Source organism: Oncorhynchus mykiss, chromosome 17 (assembly GCF_057628025.1).
Source record: "Oncorhynchus mykiss isolate SJ-2025 chromosome 17, ASM5762802v1, whole genome shotgun sequence".
NCBI lineage: Eukaryota > Metazoa > Chordata > Actinopteri > Salmoniformes > Salmonidae > Oncorhynchus > Oncorhynchus mykiss.
The window spans coordinates 78,694,071-78,719,049 of NC_143038.1; the positions used below are offsets into that span (position 1 = coordinate 78,694,071).

Below are 24,979 nucleotides of genomic sequence, written 5' to 3' on the forward strand. Positions count from 1 at the left end.
TGAAGCGAACTAACAGCGTAATTAAATGGAATGATAATGTCGGCTATACCAACTGAAGGGAACTAACAGTTAATTGGCAGTTAAATAGGCCTATGTGTGGTCATTAGGCCTACTGACGGTCGATAATGATAGTGGTTAATATTTAACATGACAGAGAATGTCGGGGTAGCAAGTTAAAAGGCCTTACAATGTAAATGCTGCATAATGGCACAGCATTTCATAACTTTACTGTGGGAAAATGTATATGTTGATTTATGCGGGCTTAACTCGGGTCAGAATCCCCCTATTGAGAATATGAAAGGGAGGATACTATTTTATTGTATCAGAAACTAATGTTGTGAGTTGTTATTTGAGACCTGCAAGCTTTTCACTCGTATGCGATATGCTCACTAGTGTGTTTAACGGACTCCATGGTTGGAAAGTGAAGAGCCCTCGGGCCTTATCACCTTACACGATCATTTAGATACGTGATGTCATTATTGACTGATAACGGTTATTTGTTGTCTAGTTAAAAACGTGTGATTAGATCATTATGTTTGAAATATTTGAAACATGACAGTATCATTTCCATTATCGGTGGTGAGCACTAGATTTTATAATATTGGATTTGCCTGTAGGCCTCAGTTATGAGTGTTCAAGCACCAGTTTTCTATGGAGTTAACCTACTTGTGTTAAATTACCCTTAAAGTCATATTATTAAGCACTCATATTTCGCTTTGATCGTTACATTTCGTTTCCGTTCAAATAAACCCAGGGCTGTCTATGTTAGGCCTACCCACCAAGAAATTGTAGCACTGCTAAAATGTTATTAAGTGAACGACTGTTCACATCACAGCGTTGGAACGGAAAAGGCAGATGGATAGGCCTATAAGTGTTCCAGAATGGTAATGTTTTGTAGGGAAAATTACCTCCCAGCTGCCAACATCAACATTCTTATGTGATTGCAGGAAATATCCATTTTGGTCAAATTTCCTTTCAATATAAAATACAAATAAAATAACAATTAAGTGTAAGTGAAAAAATATTTAATTACATCCAAAAATATATTTGTAATAAAAACCGAATAAAACATGTAAATATGCAAAACAAACAAAAGGAGAACAGAATACCTGTGTGTAAAGTGTGTCCTTCGAATGGAGGCAATGAAACAGTACCTACTGGTCGATGGATGTTTCTCTGTCCCCTCTCTCCTTCCTCCTCTCTCTACCGCTCCACAGCAGTAACAACAGTTTGTCGTGACGCGGAGGGACGCACATAGTAGGTATTGAGAACACATTGATGATGAAAGAAGATGTAATATAGCATACAAAAAGTAACATCGTCCCAGGATGAGCGAGATTAGTAGTAAAAAATCATGTTCCGCCTCTCATACGGAAGGCGAACATGAGTCGCTCTCTAAGTTCCAACATATCCACGTCAAGGTCAAGGCACTTGGATCCAACGGTCGACCATGCATGCAACATTACGCATCCCAGAGGCTGTATGTCAGGAGAACATCGTCAGATAGTTCGTTGTCAGTTAGTCGGAGGCTCGGAGCACCAACGTTATTATTCCTCTTGGTTAGTGCCTGAAAGTGGCGAGGTGGAACAGTCCGATTTACGGTCGACGTCTCGAGACCTCTCATGCTCCGAAAGCTGCTCGCTCGACGGGATGGAATTCTTCTTAGGACGGCCTTTTGGTTTGGTTGGAGATTCCAATCCTCCTCCTTGTAGGACCTGTACAGTGGAAACGATTCAAGTTTCAGTTAAAACAATTCAACCGTCCGCAATGAAACGGTTTAGTCCTACCATAAAACCAAGATAATTGACAAGTCATTCTCCTCCTTGTCATATTGTTCATAATAAGAAATAAGAACTTACTATTTTCTTCCATTTCATTCTCCTGTTCTGGTACCAGGTCTTGACTTGTAGTTGACTCAGATCCAGACACTCAGCAAGATCTATTCTACATGAACAAAGACAGAAGCGATTAGAGAGATTTCCTTTACATTCTCTAATAGCACACTATGACGCTGCCTTGAACTAAAAGCAGTCGATAGTCAATGGTATTAAAGGAGGATATTTTCTTTGGTTTCATCAGTCATAACAGCAGATAAGGCATTTGCATGTTTTTATTTCTGCCTGTCGCCTTTTCCGCACATCACCAATAACTGGGCTTGGGGATAAACGAAGTTGATTGAATTCGTTTGAATACCTGTCAGGTGTTGAAAGGTACTTTTGTTTCTCAAATCTCTTCTCCAGGCCCATGAGCTGTAGCTCAGTGAAGACTGTCCTGCTCCGTCGGCCCTTTTTGGTCTTGCTGCTGCCGTCGCCGAGGTGCTCCAGTTTGCTTCGGAGGTGGATGTCCAGCGGGAGGTGGTGGGAGGCTGAGCCGTGTTGCAGGCCTGGAGCCCCAGATAGGAGAGCAGAGCCTAACGGTGATCCAAGTGAACAAGAGAGTGGCGACATGGGAAACTTCAGGATACCCGACTGGTCGGCCTTCAAAACTGAAAGTCAAAGTCCAACAATATCACATTTAAATGGAATTATTCTAGGTCTACACAAAGATAATTAATTTAACAATGCCTATAGGCTGCACACTTGACTATTAGCTTGGCAATTACAAACTGATGATGACAGTTCTCTTGGTAAAAATAAAGGTTAACATGAATACAGAGAAATGTTACTAAAACATTTTATAATATTATTATTAGTAGTATTATTGTATTATATCTGTATTATTTTAATAATAGTTAAGTCATAGTAGTATTGTAGCCTATTTAAGATATTATTACATTATTCTACGATAGGCCTCGGCCCAATACAAATGAGAATAATTTAATTGTAAAATGGTATTGTATTTATTTTATAATTATGGTAATACTTATAGCAATAGTTATATTATTATAAACATTATAGATGTATATTCGTATTAACGTTGAAAATATAATTTCAATTAATGTCATATGTAACCAAATGCATCTACTTTCTAGTCGAAATATTGACACGCAAAGTGACTTCACACTACTACTCTCTTAGTGTTTTTTCACCCACCAACACAATTTCCCTGAGCCAAATTCATATGACCCATACGACTGCTGAAATGCATAAATAGTGGTATTCGATAAACAAGGACTAGTTTTACAAATCGCATGACCAATCAATGTAAACACGTGTAATAGGTTCTGGCCTTTCTAGGGAGTTTTTCCTAGCCACCGTGCTTCTACACCTGCATTGCTTGCTGTTTGTGGTTTTCAGCTGGGTTTCTGTACAGCACTTTGTGACATCAGCTGATGTAAGAAGGGCTTTATAAATACATTTGATTGATTGATTGATTATACTACACTGGAAAAAGAACATGAGTCCAATACTCTGAAGGCATCGCCCTTTCTAAAGTCTGGTGACACAGTGTGAACATTCGCTCGAGTGGAAACATTCACAAGACAAACTTGTCTACGTTTGATACAGCAATATGTACTTTAGAAACCTTAAAGATCCAATGAAATTACAATGTTGTTTTTGAAATACGGTGAATTAGGGTGCCCGAATGGCGCAGCGGTCTAAAACGATGCAGTGCAAGAGGCGTCCCTGGTTCGTATCCAGGCTGTATCACATCCGGATACGGGGTAGGCCGTCATTGTAAATGAGAATTTGTTCTTAACTGACTCTCCTGGTTAGATAAAAAGGCACGCACTGGTAACGCGCTTCTCTCGATTGCTTATTTTGGGGTGCATGGTTGACCTTTGCCCTATAACCTACCATTTGTAGGCTATATATACACATTTAAAACGTTCCTAGATCGTGCACTTTCAATAAGTAAATAATACCAGAAACACAAATGTAAACAGGCTCATATTTAAAGATGCATTAAATCAACTTGTTTTACGAGCGCCATTTGAGACAATTACTGCCTGAACGAATCAAAAGCATTCATCTGGAGTAGGGTTTCCCAAACTCGGTCCTGGTCTAGAGAAGACTATATAACAAAGACTAATTGCAAATACAATCACATTTTTTCGGGTACACACCTCCATCTTAAAACAAGCTAGAATCAAAAGCAGTGCATTTTACCCAGGTGGTTGTGGTATGGCCGTGCGGATAACAGAGCTTGTACTCCGAACTTGAGCAGCTCCCCTGCCGGGGTAGACACCTTATGGTCCGGGTGGTCGGTCAGAATCTCTTCGATCATGAAGCTCCGGTAGCGATGTGAGTGGGAGCGGTGGTCGTTGTAAGCCTCCGGAAGATAGTAGTGAGCCCCCAAGTCCAAGGGATGCTGCATGGTTCAGTTCGGTCAGCGGGAGAGACCGAGTGCAATAAAAACGTTAATTTTTCTTCCTCCTTGGGTAGTCTAGCTATACCGTAGAGACATGCAATCACATTTAAACAGCCGTCCCTTCTCACTTTACAACTCTGGGATGGAATAAGTCACTCGGGTGCAGGGCTGGAAGTTAACATTCTCAACTGGACACTGAAATAAGCCCGTCCTGATTCTGCCTGGTGGCTGAATCAAACCGTTTCTTTGCTAAAAACCCAACTATGCAGATTGCAATATGGAACCAAACGTCCTCAAAGTGTCATCATAACGTTTAATTTCCGGCCAATATCAAGTAATGCAGTCTACCCCTGTTTACTGTAGGCTATAGCGTCGCCGAGAGTATGCATGGAGCAGTTCAAGGCTTATAAGAGAGTTCCCTTTCTATGCTCCTCCCCTCCTTAGACGAGCCAGCCTCTCAGACCCGAGGAAGGAAGGAAACATCTATTAACACTACTTTGCATGCTAAAATAGGCAAATTATTTAAGCAAATTAGTAGGCATGTATTTGGTTTAGACACATTAGCCTGCCTATCTACTCTTGACCAGAGAAAGCAAGTGAGATTTATTGTGCACAATGTTGAAGGAATGCTGGCGTGAGATGGTCAATTTGAAGGGCCCAATGGCTACGTATTTGAAATGCATTTTACAATGAATGTTAAAACATTTTGTTGTAGAAAGTAAACATTTCGATTAAATATATCAGGGAAATGTATACAAATGTAGGCCTATGCAATTTGTTAAAGACATGCAATTCATTCATACCCAAACACTGAACAATACCAGATCAGGTCATGCAACATTGTTTAGAAATGGAAATATACACTGATGGCTGGAAGCATCAATCTCTTAGTTTGCTTCATTAATGATGACTCGCTCCAGCAGGTATATTTCACTGGTCACCCCCAAAAGCCTATTCCTACTTTGGCCGCCTTTCCTTCCAGTTCTCTGCTGCCAATGACTGGAAAGAATTGCAAAAATCACTGAAGCTGGAGACTCATATCTCCCTCACTAGCTTTAAGCACCAGCTGCCAGAGCAGCTCACAGATCACTGCACCTGTACATAGCTCATCTGTAAATAGCCTATCCAACTACCTCATCCCTATATTGTTGTTTTTTTCTTCTCCTTTGCACCCCAGGATCTCTACTTGCACATTCATCTTCTGCACATCTATCACTCCAGTGTTTAATTGCTATATTGTAATTACTTCGCCACTACGGCCTATTTATAGCCTTACCTCCCTAATCTTACCTCATTTGCACACACTGTATATAGATTTTTTCTATTGTGTTATTGACTGTACGTTTGTTTATTCCATGTGTAACTCTGTGTTGTTGTTGTTTGTGTCTCACTGCTTTGCTTTATCTTGGCCAGGTCGCAGTTGTAAATGAGAAATTGTTCTCAACTGGCCTACCTGGTTAAATAAAGGGTTAGGGTTATATATATAAATACCTGGTTAAAAAAAGGGTTAGGGTTATATATAAATACCTGGTTAAATAAAGGGTTAGGGTTATATATATATATATTAATACCTGGTTAAATAGCATTAGTGAGGTCGTGCAATGATGTTGGGCGATTAGGCCTGGCTCGCAGTCGGCATTCAAATTCATCCCAAAGGTGTTCGATGAGGTTGAGGTGTGGGCTCTGTGCAGGCCAGTCAAGTTCCTCCACACCGATCTCGACAAACCATTGCTGTATGGACCTCGCTTTGTGTACCGGGGCATTGTCATGCTGGAACTGTTGCCACAAAGTTGGAAGCACAGAATCATCTAGAATGTCATTGTATTCTGAAGCAATAAGAATTCCCTTCACGGGAACTAACAGACCTGGCACGAACCATGAAAAACCGCCCCAGACCATTATTCCTCCTCCACCAAACTTTGCAGTTGGCACTATGCATTGGGGCAGGTAGAGTTCTTTTGGCATCCGCCAAACCCAGATTCGTCCGTCAGACTGCCAGATAGTGAAGCGTGATTCATCACTCCAGAGAACTTGTTTGCACTGCTCCAGAGTCCAATAGCGGCGAGCTTTACACCACTCCAGCCGACGCTTTGCATTGCGCATGGTGATCTTAGGCTTGTGTGTGACTTCTCGACCATGGAAACTCATTTCATGAAGCTCCCACCGAACAGTTCTTGTGCTGACATTTCTTCCAGAGGCAGTTTGGAACTCGGTAGTGAGTGTTGCAACCGAGGACAGATGGTTTTTATGTGCTACACGCTTTAGCGCTCGGCGGTCCCATTCTGTGAGCTGAGCTTGTGTGGCCTACCACTTTGTGGCTGAGACGTTTTTGCTCCCAGCCCTTTTCACTTTACAATAACAGCACTCACAGTTGGCCGGGGAAGCTCTAGCCAGGCAGAAATTTGACAAACTAACCTGTTGGGTTCACGAGAGGTGCAGCGGTATAAGGCTCTGCATATCAGTGCTAGAGGCTGTATCACAACCGGCCATGATTGGGAGTCCCATAGGGCAGCACACAATTGGCCGAGCGTCGTCCGGGTTAGGGTTTGGCTGGGGTAGGCCTTCATTGTAAATAAGAATTTGTTCTTAACTGACTTGCCTAGTTAAATAAATACAATTGTTGGAAAGGTGGCATCCTATGATGGTGCCATGCTAACAGTCACTGAGCTGTTTAGTAAGGCCATTCTAATGCCAATGTTTGTCTATGGAGATTGCATGGCTCTGTGCTAGATAGTACACGTCAGCCAGCAACGGGTGTGGCTGAAATAGTCGAATCCACTCATTTGAAGGGGTGTCCACCTACATTCGTATATATAGTGTAGCTTCAAGTTGAAACTGGACATGACAATCCATCCACCAACACCACACTGAAATCAATGAAACAAGTATTGTCCATGACTACTGGCTGGGTCTGTTGCTTTATGTCACATAATCAATCATTCATTATTTGAGTTTTTTAAGTTCATTTACAGGGTTAGCTTGTAAAGTGGTATAGTGTTTTCTAATGCTAGGCTTTAAGTTCATTTGCAGGGTTACCTTGTAAAGTGGTATAGTGTTTGCTAATGCTAGGCTTTAAGTTCATTTACAGGGTTACCTTGTAAAATGGTATAGTGTTTTCTAATGCTAGGCTTTAAGTTCATTTACAGGGTTACCTTGTAAAGTGGTATAGTGTTTGCTAATGCTAGGCTTTAAGTTAATTTGCAGGGTTACCTTGTAAAGTGGTATAGTGTTTTCTAATGCTAGGCCTCAAATACTGGATAGTACACTGAACTAAAATATAAACGCAACATGCAACAATTTCAAAGAGAGTTACAGTCCATAGAAGGAAATCAGTAAATTTAAATAAATTCATTACGCCCTAATCTATGGATTTCACATGACTGGGCAGGGGTGCAGGCCTGGGAGGGCATAGGCCCACCAACTTGGTAGAGAAATTAGCATTCAAATCTCTGGCAACAGCTCTGTTGGACATTCCTGCAGTCAGCATGCCAATTGACCGCTCCCTCAAAACTGCCATTGTGTTGTGTGACACAACTGCACATTTTAGAGTGGCCTTTTATTGTCCCCAGCACAAGGTGCACCTGTGAAATGATCATGCTGTTTAATCAGATAGTTGATATGCCACACCTGCCAGGTCAAAGGATTATCTTGGCAAAGGAGCAATACTCACTAACAGGGATGTAAACAAATTCATACACAAGATTTGAGAGAAATAAGCTTTTGTGAGTTTGGAAAATGTTGGGGATCTTTTATTTCAGCTCATTAAACATGGGACAAACACTTTACATGTTGGGTATGTATTGTTGTTCAGTAATAAACTCTGAAACCACTGCAGGCTTATATTTCATCACAATGACCAAAGGCCTTCGATTATGGCTTCACACATTTGATTTAAAAAACGAATTTGCTTACCTAAAATTAAATATATTAATCCACTGGCATCTTGAGTCGTTCTGGATCACTGCTGATGTTACCAAAAATATTGAATGAAATTTAATGAAAAGTTTCCATCTTTACAGAATTGAACCTTTTCTGAAAAATAGTTATTGAGATGTATATTTCTGAATAGATCCAATATGTCGAACCCTTTTTAAAGTGAACCCTCTACAGCGCCTTCAGAAAGTATTCATACCCCTTGACTTAAACATTTTGTTGTGTTAGTCTGAATTTAAATTGATTTATTTCTCTCACCCATCTACACACAATACCCCATAATGATAAAGTGAAAATAGGCTTTTAGACATTTTAGCAAATGTATTGAAAATGAAATACAGAAATATCTCATGTACATACAATAAGTATTCTCACCCCTGAGTAAATACATGTTAGAATCACCTTTGGCAGTGAGCTTGAATGCTTGAAAATATGAAGAGTGGTAGTCAGTGATGTGTTGTGTTGGATTTGACCCAAACATAACACTTTATATTCAGGACCCAAAGTTAATTTCTTTGCCACATTTTTTGCAGTTTTACTATAGTGCCTTGTTGCAAACAGGATGCATGTTTTGGAATATTTGTATTCTGTACAGGCTTCCTTCTTTTCACTCTGTCAATCAGGTTAGCATTGTGGAGTAACTACAATGTTGTTGTTACATCCGCAGTTTTCTCCTATCACAGCCATTAAACTCTGTAACTGTTTTAAAGTCACCATTGGCCTCATGGTGAAATCACTGAGTGGTTTCCTTCCTCTCCTGCAACTGAGTTAGGAAGGACACCTGTATCTTTGTAGTGACTGGATGTATTGATACACCCTCCAAAGTGTAATTAATAACGTCACCATGCTCAAGGGGATATTTAATGTGCTATTTTAATTTGTATCCATCTACCAATAGGTGCCCTTCTTTGCAAAGCAATGGAAATCCTGCCGGGGCTTTGTGGTTGAATCTGTTTAAAATTCACTGCTCGACTGCGAGACCTTACTGATACTTTTATGTGTGGGGTACAGAGATGAAGTAGTCATTCAAAAATCATGTTAAACATGTTAAACACTATTTTGCACACAGAGTGTGTGACTTGTTAAGCATATTTTGCAAGCACGTTTTTCCTCCTGAAGTTATTGAGGCTTGCCATAACAAAAGGGTTGAATACTTATTGACTCAAGACATTTCAGCTTTTCATTTTTTATTAATTTGTAAACATTTTCTAAAAACATAATTCCACTTTCACATTATAGGGATAGGCCAGTGACATAACATTTCAATTGAATCTATGTTAAATGTCATCTGTAACACAACAAGTCAAGGGGTGTGAACACTTTCTGAAGACACTGTATGCAACTCAAACCAGCACAGAGAGAAACAAACAGTTTGAGTCTGATCTAAACCAATAAACTCTAACAAAATAAAACTGTGAAATAGGTCTGTTTTACATGTTCCTTCACTCTAATTGATATCTACATGTTTTTCCAGATAGGACTAGTATTAATTACTGTCATGTGAAATAAATAAACCAATATTTTTCTAACAAATCCAAAATAACAAAACAAATTCGGGCAGTATGGAAATAACACATTATAAACCCAAAAGCATTTAAAATACTTCTAGTAAGTTGAACACAAAGTCAATAAAAATTCATTATTGCTTCATATGTTTATGTGGTACTGACTCAAAACTAAATGAGAATGTACAGTGCCTTGCGAAAGTATTCGGCCCCCTTGAACTTTGCAACCTTTTGCCACATTTCAGGCTTCAAACATAAAGATATAAAACTGTATTTTTTTGTGAGGAATCAACAACAAGTGGGACACAATCATGAAGTGGAACGACATTTATTGGATATTTCAAACTTTTTTAACAAATCAAAAACTGAAAAATTGGGCGTGCAAAATTATTCAGCCCCTTTACTTTCAGTGCAGCAAACTCTCTCCAGAAGTTCAGTGAGGATCTCTGAATGATCCAATGTTGACCTAAATGACTAATGATGATAAATACAATCCACCTGTGTGTAATCAAGTCTCCGTATAAATGCACCTGCACTGTGATAGTCTCAGAGGTCCGTTAAAAGCGCAGAGAGCATCATGAAGAACAAGGAACACACCAGGCAGGTCCGAGATACTGTTGTGAAGAAGTTTAAAGCCGGATTTGGATACAAAAAGATTTCCCAAGCTTTAAACATCCCAAGGAGCACTGTGCAAGTGATAATATTGAAATAGAAGGAGTATCAGACCACTGCAAATCTACCAAGACCTGGCCGTCCCTCTAAACTTTCAGCTCATACAAGGAGAAGACTGATCAGAGATGCAGCCAAGAGGCCCATGATCACTCTGAATGAACTGCAGAGATCTACAGCTGAGGTGGGAGACTCTGTCCATAGGACAACAATCAGTCGTATATTGCACAAATCTGGCCTTTATGGAAGAGTGGCAAGAAGAAAGCCATTTCTTAAAGATATCCATAAAAAGTGTCGTTTAAAGTTTGCCACAAGCCACCTGGGAGACACACCAAACATGTATAAGAAGGTGCTCTGGTCAGATGAAACCAAAATTGAACTTTTTGCCAACAATGCAAAACGTTATGTTTGGCGTAAAAGCAACACAGCTGAACACACCATCCCCACTGTCAAACATGGTGGTGGCAGCATCATGGTTAAGGCCTGCTTTTATTCAGCAGGGACAGGGAAGATGGTTAAAATTGATGGGAAGATGGATGGAGCCAAATACAGGACCATTCTGGAAGAAAACCTGATGGAGTCTGCAAAAGACCTGAGACTGGGACGGAGATTTGTCTTCCAACAAGACAATGATCCAAAACATAAAGCAAAATCTACAATGGAATGGTTCAAAAATAACATATCCAGGTGTTAGAATGGCCAAGTCAAAGTCCAGACCTGAATCCAATCGAGAATCTGTGGAAAGAACTGAAAACTGCTGTTCACAAATGCTCTCCATCCAACCTCACTGAGCTCGAGCTGTTTTGCAAGGAGGAATGGGAGAAAATTTCAGTCTCTCGATGTGCAAAACTGATAGAGACATACCCCAAGCGACTTACAGCTGTAATCGCAGCAAAAGGTGGCGCTACAAAATATTAACTTAAGGGGGCTGAATAATTTTGCACACCCAATTTTTCAGTTTTTGATTTGTTAAAAAAGTTTGAAATATCCAATAAATGTCGGTCCACTTCATGATTGTGTCCCACTTGTTGTTGATTCTTCACAAAAAAATACAGTTTTATATCTTTATGTTTGAAGCCTGAAATGTGGCAAAAGGTCGCAAAGTTCAAGGGGGCCGAATACTTTCGCAAGGCACTGTAGAAGAGAGTGTAATGGGCTGGAAGTTCAGAAGGGGAGCCTGTGGATGTGAATACATGCCCATGCTCATTAATAACTAAAAGTCTAGCTAGTTATATTACAGTTCCACAGCTAGAATGGAATAAATATGTTATAGCTAGCTATAATAGCTATAATAATCATGAGCTAAAATAGGTTCTCAATTTGAAGGATTTCTTGCGTTTGCTTTGACACACGTTTCATTCACAATTTGCAATAACCTGGCTACATTTAATGTACAAATGTGATTACATGTAATCAAATACACAATATTGAAATGTTAAAATGTAAATTGATAACTACATCCTTTTATGATATCTAATTCCAGGAAGAGGGCGAGCAAATTCTCCATTTGTTTTCTAGCACGTTTCTTTGAGCGTTCTCCATAGCAAACAACGTCATTGAGTAACATGGCCATGTTTGACCCTGAGCAAGGTCCGTAGCACCGTTAGGACTCAAAAAATCCCTCCCTCCACACCATAGTGGGGGATCGTCAGTTGTAATAGCGAATATGTTTTTAATATTGACACCGCTCTCCTCAAAATGATCTGTGAAGGAATTTTGCATCTAGTAGTACCATGCATTGGTTTTAAACAAGGCAGATCCTCACATACCTGCTCTGAGTCACAGTGGGTTTTAAACAAGGCAGCGCATCACATACCTGCTCTGAGTCACAGTGGGTTTTAAACAAGGCAGCGCCTCACATACCTGCTCTGAGTCAGTGGGTTTTAAACAAGGCAGCTCCTCATGTACCTGCTCTGAAAACCAGTGGGTTTTAAACAAGGCAGCTCATCACATACCTGCTCTGAGTCACAGTGGGTTTTAAACAAGGCAGCTCCTCACGTACCTGCTCTGAGAACCAGTGGGTTTTAAACAAGGCAGCTCATCACATACCTGCTCTGAGTCACAGTGGGTTTTAAACAAGGCAGCTCCTCATGTACCTGCTCTGAGAACCAGTGGGTTTTAAACAAGGCAGCTCATCACATACCTGCTCTGAGTCAGTGGGTTTTAAACAAGGCAGCTCATCACTTACCTGCTCTGAGTCACAGTATCTTACAACAACTGCCAGACGTGGAATGTCATTCACATCCCCTCTCATCAAGAGACACACTAAACACAGGTGCATCTTTTAACGCTCCAGTTTGCTGCTCCTTTACATTTTCCACCATCTCTGTAACGCACCTTTCAACAGTTCTGTCAGACACAGGCATGTATTTTACCTTTGAGATGGTTGTGTCTTTGTTAATCAATCCATCAAAAATAGACTGAGGAAAGCCTCCTTGATATATTCCCCATCAATAAATGGTTTTCCATGTTTAGCGATGCACTGCACAACTTTGCAGCTTCCCTCTGTAGCTTGACTTTAGACTGCATGTAGATTTGTTAACACACTGCTCTGCTTTTCATATCTGGACAAGGCCCTCTTGATTCCTTTAGCCTTGTCTGCCTCATTTTTGGGATGTCTCGTTTCAAAATGACGCAGTACACTTATTGTCGGATAAATAACAGTTTTACAGAGAGCGTAAACAGACCAGTCCTTCAGTAAAACTAATCCACATTCCTTTGTCCTAGAGGCAATAAATTAGCAGATATGTTCATTATTTTTCTTTGCACCCCTGCGCTAGTTAGTTAGGCCAGTGTTTCTATCCCGCTAACATTACTCATTCAGGAATCAGGTGCAACACCCCTGGAAAAGTTGCAGTTAGGCCAGTGTTTCTATCCCGCTAACATTACTCATTCAGGAATTAGGTGCAACACCCCTGGAAAAGTTGCAGTTAGGCCAGGGGTTAAGTGCCTTGCTCAGGGGCACAACAACAAGAGATTGCATCAAGGATACTGTTGCCCATAACCCTCTGGTTGCTGGCCAAGTCATTCAGCTAGGACACGTTAAAGATGGGCCATCTGTTTACTGGCTCACACCCCACCTGATTTGATTTTATCTCCTGTCAGACTGGGGATCTGAACCAGAAGCAAGTGGGAGGGTGACTTGACATTTCCTCTCCCATTCATTAAAGAACAGTGAGGTATGAGGGTCCTGTTGGTGGTTGATCAGGACATTGGCTGGCTGAACAGGACTATAGGGGACTTGATGTGAAAGAGAGGAGACCGATATAAAAAATAAAGTTTCTACAAACCAAAACGAAAGCAAATGGCCAAAGCGGGGAGTGGTCCCTAACTGAATTTGTCCAGTAAGAAACACATTTTCGTTGCAAAACGTTTTGCTGCGGTTCAAAACGTTTATGCTGTGTTTGGCATCATTTCTGTCTCTCAATTTGAAGGCGTAGGGGGGCATGTCAAACGCAGAAAATAATGTTGAGTGCGGGTGGAGAGTCGCGAGTTCAGATAAAACAACTCTTGGCAGTGCAGAGGATCATGTTGAGTAGCTGAGAGAGTTAAGTGCTCAGACAAAAATGTTGCATGCCCAGAAAGTAGAATTGAGTGCAAGAAATGAAGTGTCAGGTATGCATCTCCCTGCTCACAGTATACTTGCCTCTACACTCTCGTAATTCACCTGTGCTTGCGCAATATAATCTCTGTGTGCTCCCAAAACTACAGTGACCATGTTTACATGCACACCAATATTCCAGTTATGAGAAGCCTGGATAAGATGCTTGGGATATGCTGATTTTAGATAGAACACTGTGTTATGTCAACACCTTATCCTGTTTACAGTTTTTCACCAGCTCTGTTTGGCATATCATGGGTGTTGTGATGTTTCAATCTGATTGGGCAAACCAATCACTGAAAAAAGTAGGCTATACATGCGCAGTTCCATCCACCATAATAATTCCATTCCTTCCTCTCCTGCAACTGAGTTAGGAAGGACACCTGTATCTTTGTAGTGACTGGATGTATTGATACACCCTCCAAAGTGTAATTAATAACGTCACCATGCTCAAGGGGATATTTAATGTGCTATTTTAATTTGTATCCATCTACCAATAGGTGCCCTTCTTTGCAAAGCAATGGAAATCCTGCCGGGGCTTTGTGGTTGAATCTGTTTAAAATTCACTGCTCGACTGCGAGACCTTACTGATACTTTTATGTGTGGGGTACAGAGATGAAGTAGTCATTCAAAAATCATGTTAAACATGTTAAACACTATTTTGCACACAGAGTGTGTGACTTGTTAAGCATATTTTGCAAGCACGTTTTTCCTCCTGAAGTTATTGAGGCTTGCCATAACAAAAGGGTTGAATACTTATTGACTCAAGACATTTCAGCTTTTCATTTTTTATTAATTTGTAAACATTTTCTAAAAACATAATTCCACTTTCACATTATAGGGATAGGCCAGTGACATAACATTTCAATTGAATCTATGTTAAATGTCATCTGTAACACAACAAGTCAAGGGGTGTGAACACTTTCTGAAGACACTGTATGCAACTCAAACCAGCACAGAGAGAAACAAACAGTTTGAGTCTGATCTAAACCAATAAACTCTAACAAAATAAAACTGTGAAATAGGTCTGTTTTACATGTTCCTTCACTCTAATTGATATCTACATGTTTTTCCAGATAGGACTAGTATTAATTACTGTCATGTGAAATAAATAAACCAATATTTTTCTAACAAATCCAAAATAACAAAACAAATTCGGGCAGTATGGAAATAACACATTATAAACCCAAAAGCATTTAAAATACTTCTAGTAAGTTGAACACAAAGTCAATAAAAATTCATTATTGCTTCATATGTTTATGTGGTACTGACTCAAAACTAAATGAGAATGTACAGTGCCTTGCGAAAGTATTCGGCCCCCTTGAACTTTGCAACCTTTTGCCACATTTCAGGCTTCAAACATAAAGATATAAAACTGTATTTTTTTGTGAGGAATCAACAACAAGTGGGACACAATCATGAAGTGGAACGACATTTATTGGATATTTCAAACTTTTTTAACAAATCAAAAACTGAAAAATTGGGCGTGCAAAATTATTCAGCCCCTTTACTTTCAGTGCAGCAAACTCTCTCCAGAAGTTCAGTGAGGATCTCTGAATGATCCAATGTTGACCTAAATGACTAATGATGATAAATACAATCCACCTGTGTGTAATCAAGTCTCCGTATAAATGCACCTGCACTGTGATAGTCTCAGAGGTCCGTTAAAAGCGCAGAGAGCATCATGAAGAACAAGGAACACACCAGGCAGGTCCGAGATACTGTTGTGAAGAAGTTTAAAGCCGGATTTGGATACAAAAAGATTTCCCAAGCTTTAAACATCCCAAGGAGCACTGTGCAAGTGATAATATTGAAATAGAAGGAGTATCAGACCACTGCAAATCTACCAAGACCTGGCCGTCCCTCTAAACTTTCAGCTCATACAAGGAGAAGACTGATCAGAGATGCAGCCAAGAGGCCCATGATCACTCTGAATGAACTGCAGAGATCTACAGCTGAGGTGGGAGACTCTGTCCATAGGACAACAATCAGTCGTATATTGCACAAATCTGGCCTTTATGGAAGAGTGGCAAGAAGAAAGCCATTTCTTAAAGATATCCATAAAAAGTGTCGTTTAAAGTTTGCCACAAGCCACCTGGGAGACACACCAAACATGTATAAGAAGGTGCTCTGGTCAGATGAAACCAAAATTGAACTTTTTGCCAACAATGCAAAACGTTATGTTTGGCGTAAAAGCAACACAGCTGAACACACCATCCCCACTGTCAAACATGGTGGTGGCAGCATCATGGTTAAGGCCTGCTTTTCTTCAGCAGGGACAGGGAAGATGGTTAAAATTGATGGGAAGATGGATGGAGCCAAATACAGGACCATTCTGGAAGAAAACCTGATGGAGTCTGCAAAAGACCTGAGACTGGGACGGAGATTTGTCTTCCAACAAGACAATGATCCAAAACATAAAGCAAAATCTACAATGGAATGGTTCAAAAATAACATATCCAGGTGTTAGAATGGCCAAGTCAAAGTCCAGACCTGAATCCAATCGAGAATCTGTGGAAAGAACTGAAAACTGCTGTTCACAAATGCTCTCCATCCAACCTCACTGAGCTCGAGCTGTTTTGCAAGGAGGAATGGGAGAAAATTTCAGTCTCTCGATGTGCAAAACTGATAGAGACATACCCCAAGCGACTTACAGCTGTAATCGCAGCAAAAGGTGGCGCTACAAAATATTAACTTAAGGGGGCTGAATAATTTTGCACACCCAATTTTTCAGTTTTTGATTTGTTAAAAAAGTTTGAAATATCCAATAAATGTCGGTCCACTTCATGATTGTGTCCCACTTGTTGTTGATTCTTCACAAAAAAATACAGTTTTATATCTTTATGTTTGAAGCCTGAAATGTGGCAAAAGGTCGCAAAGTTCAAGGGGGCCGAATACTTTCGCAAGGCACTGTAGAAGAGAGTGTAATGGGCTGGAAGTTCAGAAGGGGAGCCTGTGGATGTGAATACATGCCCATGCTCATTAATAACTAAAAGTCTAGCTAGTTATATTACAGTTCCACAGCTAGAATGGAATAAATATGTTATAGCTAGCTATAATAGCTATAATAATCATGAGCTAAAATAGGTTCTCAATTTGAAGGATTTCTTGCGTTTGCTTTGACACACGTTTCATTCACAATTTGCAATAACCTGGCTACATTTAATGTACAAATGTGATTACATGTAATCAAATACACAATATTGAAATGTTAAAATGTAAATTGATAACTACATCCTTTTATGATATCTAATTCCAGGAAGAGGGCGAGCAAATTCTCCATTTGTTTTCTAGCACGTTTCTTTGAGCGTTCTCCATAGCAAACAACGTCATTGAGTAACATGGCCATGTTTGACCCTGAGCAAGGTCCGTAGCACCGTTAGGACTCAAAAAATCCCTCCCTCCACACCATAGTGGGGGATCGTCAGTTGTAATAGCGAATATGTTTTTAATATTGACACCGCTCTCCTCAAAATGATCTGTGAAGGAATTTTGCATCTAGTAGTACCATGCATTGGTTTTAAACAAGGCAGATCCTCACATACCTGCTCTGAGTCACAGTGGGTTTTAAACAAGGCAGCGCATCACATACCTGCTCTGAGTCACAGTGGGTTTTAAACAAGGCAGCGCCTCACATACCTGCTCTGAGTCAGTGGGTTTTAAACAAGGCAGCTCCTCATGTACCTGCTCTGAAAACCAGTGGGTTTTAAACAAGGCAGCTCATCACATACCTGCTCTGAGTCACAGTGGGTTTTAAACAAGGCAGCTCCTCACGTACCTGCTCTGAGAACCAGTGGGTTTTAAACAAGGCAGCTCATCACATACCTGCTCTGAGTCACAGTGGGTTTTAAACAAGGCAGCTCCTCATGTACCTGCTCTGAGAACCAGTGGGTTTTAAACAAGGCAGCTCATCACATACCTGCTCTGAGTCAGTGGGTTTTAAACAAGGCAGCTCATCACTTACCTGCTCTGAGTCACAGTATCTTACAACAACTGCCAGACGTGGAATGTCATTCACATCCCCTCTCATCAAGAGACACACTAAACACAGGTGCATCTTTTAACGCTCCAGTTTGCTGCTCCTTTACATTTTCCACCATCTCTGTAACGCACCTTTCAACAGTTCTGTCAGACACAGGCATGTATTTTACCTTTGAGATGGTTGTGTCTTTGTTAATCAATCCATCAAAAATAGACTGAGGAAAGCCTCCTTGATATATTCCCCATCAATAAATGGTTTTCCATGTTTAGCGATGCACTGCACAACTTTGCAGCTTCCCTCTGTAGCTTGACTTTAGACTGCATGTAGATTTGTTAACACACTGCTCTGCTTTTCATATCTGGACAAGGCCCTCTTGATTCCTTTAGCCTTGTCTGCCTCATTTTTGGGATGTCTCGTTTCAAAATGACGCAGTACACTTATTGTCGGATAAATAACAGTTTTACAGAGAGCGTAAACAGACCAGTCCTTCAGTAAAACTAATCCACATTCCTTTGTCCTAGAGGCAATAAATTAGCAGATATGTTCATTATTTTTCTTTGCACCCCTGCGCTAGTTAGTTAGGCCAGTGTTTCTATCCCGCTAACATTACTCATTCAGGAATCAGGTGCAACACCCCTGGAAAAGTTGCAGTTAGGCCAGTGTTTCTATCCCGCTAACATTACTCATTCAGGAATTAGGTGCAACACCCCTGGAAAAGTTGCAGTTAGGCCAGGGGTTAAGTGCCTTGCTCAGGGGCACAACAACAAGAGATTGCATCAAGGATACTGTTGCCCATAACCCTCTGGTTGCTGGCCAAGTCATTCAGCTAGGACACGTTAAAGATGGGCCATCTGTTTACTGGCTCACACCCCACCTGATTTGATTTTATCTCCTGTCAGACTGGGGATCTGAACCAGAAGCAAGTGGGAGGGTGACTTGACATTTCCTCTCCCATTCATTAAAGAACAGTGAGGTATGAGGGTCCTGTTGGTGGTTGATCAGGACATTGGCTGGCTGAACAGGACTATAGGGGACTTGATGTGAAAGAGAGGAGACCGATATAAAAAATAAAGTTTCTACAAACCAAAACGAAAGCAAATGGCCAAAGCGGGGAGTGGTCCCTAACTGAATTTGTCCAGTAAGAAACACATTTTCGTTGCAAAACGTTTTGCTGCGGTTCAAAACGTTTATGCTGTGTTTGGCATCATTTCTGTCTCTCAATTTGAAGGCGTAGGGGGGCATGTCAAACGCAGAAAATAATGTTGAGTGCGGGTGGAGAGTCGCGAGTTCAGATAAAACAACTCTTGGCAGTGCAGAGGATCATGTTGAGTAGCTGAGAGAGTTAAGTGCTCAGACAAAAATGTTGCATGCCCAGAAAGTAGAATTGAGTGCAAGAAATGAAGTGTCAGGTATGCATCTCCCTGCTCACAGTATACTTGCCTCTACACTCTCGTAATTCACCTGTGCTTGCGCAATATAATCTCTGTGTGCTCCCAAAACTACAGTGACCATGTTTACATGCACACCAATATTCCAGTTATGAGAAGCCTGGATAAGATGCTTGGGATATGCTGATTTTAGATAGAACACTGTGTTATGTCAACACCTTATCCTGTTTACAGTTTTTCACCAGCTCTGTTTGGCATATCATGGGTGTTGTGATGTTTCAATCTGATTGGGCAAACCAATCACTGAAAAAAGTAGGCTATACATGCGCAGTTCCATCCACCATAATAATTCCATCATTATTTAGAATTTTACACTGTACTGGACCGTATATCCTACTGGCTTTGGCTGCTTTCAACCCTAATTTAGATCAATTTCTGCTTAGAATTTCCGACATTTGGTAAGCCATATATCTTGGGACATTTGGTAGGCCATTTGTTTGTCAACTATAGTTAGATACATTGAAGAGAAGCTGTGTCTTAACTTGTTGCCTAGAAGACTAAATAAATTAGTTTTCACCAGATTGTTTTACATTGATCTAATGAATGTGTTTAGTAATCTAGTTAACACTGGTGAAGTTGACTTGTTTCCTTTAGGGACCGGGGAGAAAAAGCATGAACTCCAACAGTGGAAAGATTGTTCCTGTGCAAAATGTCCAAATATCATCAGTTTGACTGACTGGTTTTAAGGAAATAGAAAGTTGAGAACTAAGAAACACGTTTCTGATAAGACAGTTTGTCTTGGGTGCATATTTTATGTGGTATGCTTGCATAAGTGTCAAAGATCACACTCGCATTCACTTTTTCTCAAGAGATGCTGAAAGAAATCCTATTTCTCCACACCTGTTCCCGAGACAAAGTTAACATTTGTTGTATAATTTTGCAGGGGTTAATATTATATTAGTCTATGTGTGAGAGGGTATAGGCCTACAGTCAGTCTCCGTATTTGGGTTAGTATTCCATGTGTTTCACCTAACCTCATGACCAAACACACGCTGCTGGAATAAGCAGCAGAGAACTGGAAGGAAAGGCGGCCAAATGGGGTGTTGGCTTTGGGGATGATCAGTGAGATATACCTGCTGGAACGTGTTATCGTGACCAGTGAACTGAGACAAGGCGGAGCTTTACCTAGCATAGACTTATAGATGACCTGGAGCCAGTGGGTCTGGCGACGAATATGTAGTGAGGGCCAGCCGACTAGAGCATACAGGTCGCAGTGGTGGGTGGTATAAGGTGATTTGGTAACAAAACGGATGGCACTGTGATAGACTGCATCCAGTTTGCTGAGTAGCGTGTTCAAATAAAATTTCAAATAACATGTTTTTATATAGCCCTTCGTACATCAGCTGATATCTCAAAGTGCTGTACAGAAACCCCCAAACAGCAAGCAATGCAGGTGTAGAAGCACGGTGGCTAGGAAAAACTCCCTAGAAAGGCCAAAACGTAGGAAGAAACCGAGAGAGGAACCAGGCTATAAGGGGTGGCCAGTCCTCTTCTGGCTGTGCCTGGTGGAGATTATAACAGAACATGGCCAAGATGTTCAAATGTTCATAAATTACCAGCAGGGTCAAGTAATAATAATCACAGGACTGGGGACAGCAAGGAGTCATCATGCAAGGTAGTCCTGAGGCATGGTCCTAGGGCTCAGGTCCTCCGAGAGAGAGAAAGAAAGAATTAGAGAGAGCATACTTAAATTCACACAGGACACCGGATAAGACAGGAGAAGTACTCCAGATATAACAAACTGACCCTGGCCCCCCGACACAAACTGTTGGAAGCTATTTTGTAGATGACATCGCCAAAGTCGAGGATCGGTAGGATAGTCAGTTTTACTAGGGTAAGTTTGGCGGCATGAGTGAAGGAGGCTTTGTTGCGAAATAGAAAGCCGATTTTGGATTGGAGATATTTTAATATGAGTCTGGAAGGAGAGTTACAGTCTAGCCTAGGTTTTTATAGTTGTCAACATATTCTAGGTCGAAACCGTCCAGGGTGCAGGCAGCGAACGGTTGAAAAGCATGCATTTGGTTTTACTAGTGTTGAAGAGCAGTTGGAGGCCACGGAAGGAGTGTTGTATGGCATTGAAACTCGTTTGGAGGTTAGATAGCACAAAGATTGGGAGGAGGAGGGTCCATTTTTGTTCATAAACATTTTAAAAAATTTAAGCGAGGACCTCACACTTACATCTGATAACATAGATGTTGAATCTCTTTTCATATAAATTCCCTCCTGTTCATTTCTTGGTGGTAATTGGATGCATCTGTTGGTCACACATTTCTTACATTGGTATTTTCATTGATATCCTTGCATCAACCTTGGATTTGATTAATAATGAAGATAAAAATGTGTTTTCTGTTGTGTGATTACAACATAAATATATTTAAATGTGAGAACCACAGACTGACATGACTTTCTGAATAGTTCATGCACCAGATATCCCCTCATCTATACGCCCAGAGACTGACATGACTTTCTGAATAGTTCATACACCAGATATCCCTATCCCCTCTTCTATACGCCCACAGACTGACATGACTTTCTGAATAGTTCATGCACCAGATATCCCCTCATCTATACGCCCACAGACTGACATGACTTTATGAATAGTTCATACACCAGATATCCCCTCATCTATACGCCCACAGACTGACATGACTTTCTGAATAGTTCATACACCAGATATCCCCTCATCTATACGCCCACAGACTGACCTGTTCATCTGCCTCCCTTATTGATCATACTCTCTCCTATTCATTGAATAATGTGGCTGATAAAGGTATTCTTTATGCTGACATTTGTGACCACTTTCCAACTTTCCACTTCTCTTTGGCAGCTGGAAATGAACAGATGGGAATGATTAGTAGCATTAAATCTAGAATATTGAACTAAAGTAATTGGGAGCGCTTTAAGAGGTTGATTGATATTGTTTATAAATAAAATTATAATCAGCCCGATGTGGAGTCTGCTTACCAGACTTTCTCATCTTTCAACTCTGTATTTCACCACTGCTTTCCCTTAGTTAAACCATGTAAGAGAGCAACAGAAGGGTTCTGGAAACCTTGGTTCACAACCAGTCTCAAAACACACCCAAAATAATACATACAACTAGTTGAATGAAAGGTTCCTCTCAAATCCCTCTCCCCTGAATTTTGAAAATAACAAAAAGTTTGCTAAAATTTCTAAACCTGTTTTTGCTTTGTCATCATGGGGTATAACGTGTAGGTTGAATATACATTTTAAAAAATCTATTTTAGAATAAGGCTGTAACGTAACAATGTAGAATTTTTGTTTGTTTGTTATGATGGAATTGATCCTAAAAGTGGCAGTATTACTATCCAGTCTCTCTCTCAACAGATGCTGTGAGGTGGATCAGACCAGGTGCCACGGTTCCTCTGTTTCCTCTGCTCAGTGGGATGAGGTAGTAGGTTGGATAGTTTTAGGGTTACACCTACACTGGGAGATACAGTGCCTTGCGAAAGTATTCGGCCCCCTTGAACTTTGCGACCTTTTGCCACATTTCAGGCTTCAAACATAAATATATAAAACTGTATTTTTTTGTGAAGAATCAACAACAAGTGGGACACAATCATGAAGTGGAACGACATTTATTGGATATTTCAAACTTTTTTAACAAATCAAAAACTGAAAAATTGGGCGTGCAAAATTATTCAGCCCCCTTAAGTTAATACTTTGTAGCGCCACCTTTTGCTGCGATTACAGCTGTAAGTCACTTGGGGTATGTCTCTATCAGTTTTGCACATCGAGAGACTGACATTTTTTTCCATTCCTCCTTGCAAAACAGCTCGAGCTCAGTGAGGTTGGATGGAGAGCATTTGTGAACAGCAGTTTTCAGTTCTTTCCACAGATTCTCGATTGGATTCAGGTCTGGACTTTGACTTGGCCATTCTAACACCTGGATATGTTTATTTTTGAACCATTCCATTGTAGATTTTGCTTTATGTTTTGGATCATTGTCTTGTTGGAAGACAAATCTCCGTCCCAGTCTCAGGTCTTTTGCAGACTCCATCAGGTTTTCTTCCAGAATGGTCCTGTATTTGGCTCCATCCATCTTCCCATCAATTTTAACCATCTTCCCTGTCCCTGCTGAAGAAAAGCAGGCCCAAACCATGATGCTGCCACCACCATGTTTGACAGTGGGGATGGTGTGTTCAGCTGTGTTGCTTTTACGCCAAACATAACGTTTTGCATTGTTGCCAAAAAGTTAAATTTTGGTTTCATCTGACCAGAGCACCTTCTTCCACATGTTTGGTGTGTCTCCCAGGTGGCTTGTGGCAAACTTTAAACAACACTTTTTATGGATATCTTTAAGAAATGGCTTTCTTCTTGCCACTCTTCCATAAAGGCCAGATTTGTGCAATATACGACTGATTGTTGTCCTATGGACAGAGTCTCCCACCTCAGCTGTAGATCTCTGCAGTTCATCCAGAGTGATCATGGGCCTCTTGGCTGCATCTCTGATCAGTCTTCTCCTTGTATGAGCTGAAAGTTTAGAGGGACGGCCAGGTCTTGGTAGATTTGCAGTGGTCTGATACTCCTTCCATTTCAATATTATCGCTTGCACAGTGCTCCTTGGGATGTTTAAAGCTTGGGAAATCTTTTTGTATCCAAATCCAGCTTTAAACTTCTTCACAACAGTATCTCGGACCTGCTTGGTGTGTTCCTTGTTCTTCATGATGCTCTCTGCGCTTTTGACGGACCTCTGAGACTATCACAGTGCAGGTGCATTTATACGGAGACTTGATTACACACAGGTGGATTGTATTTATCATCATTATCATTTAGGTCAACATTGGATCATTCAGAGATCCTCACTGAACTTCTGGAGAGAGTTTGCTGCACTGAAAGTAAAGGGGCTGAATAATTTTGCACGCCCAATTTTTCAGTTTTTTATTTGTTAAAAAAGTTTGAAATATCCAATAAATGTCGTTCCACTTCATGATTGTGTCCCACTTGTTGTTGATTCTTCACAAAAAAATACAGTTTTATATCTTTATGTTTGAAGCCTGAAATGTGGCAAAAGGTCGCAAAGTTCAAGGGGGCCGAATACTTTGGCAAGGCACTGTAACTGTACAACCTACTGTCTTTCTCAATGTGTCAACCACCAAGGATACTACAGTCAATCTCCTCTTATGGTCATTGTAAAAGATAATATTCTGAACACATTTGCTGTGGTGTTTTGAGAATGAACAGGAAGAAATCAATAAAGTACATTATGAAATCATTGTCTATCTGCTGAGGCGTTGTGAGGTAGTAGATTGTATTGTTGTGGGGTAGTGATTTTACCCTGATCATAAGATCAGGGTCTATTGCCTTCCCTGACCAGCAGAACAACTACTCTCAGGCAGCCATGTTTTTCTGTTCTCTGTTATGACCATAGCCTCCATTCATATCCACACTAGAACAACCTTTCAGAAGCTTGCCTCTGTGGTCATGGTTGGCTTGTGGGTATCTTTCGTTTATTTGGCGTGGGCTACGGCCAACCAGTAGCCTGTGTAAAGTTGGTTTAATAAACCGTCAATTCGTAAACTCAACCCTCTGTCTGGACAATTGTTCCTTTATGATCTAGTCAGGTCAT

At 40.7% G+C, this 24,979-nt stretch overlaps 1 protein-coding gene across 1 annotated transcript; it reads right to left on the minus strand.

The window, feature by feature from the left end:
- Nucleotides 1-1,008: 1,008 nt before the first annotated feature.
- Nucleotides 1,009-4,638, minus strand: LOC110494864 (homeobox protein BarH-like 1). Its single transcript, XM_021570192.3, has 4 exons — nt 4,050-4,638; nt 2,194-2,485; nt 1,860-1,944; nt 1,009-1,715 (listed from the first exon to the last, which is right to left on the minus strand). The coding sequence occupies exons 1-4, from the start codon at nt 4,255-4,257 to the stop codon at nt 1,548-1,550; spliced, it is 753 nt and encodes a 250-aa protein (XP_021425867.1). The 5' UTR covers nt 4,258-4,638; the 3' UTR covers nt 1,009-1,547.
- Nucleotides 4,639-24,979: the final 20,341 nt, after the last annotated feature.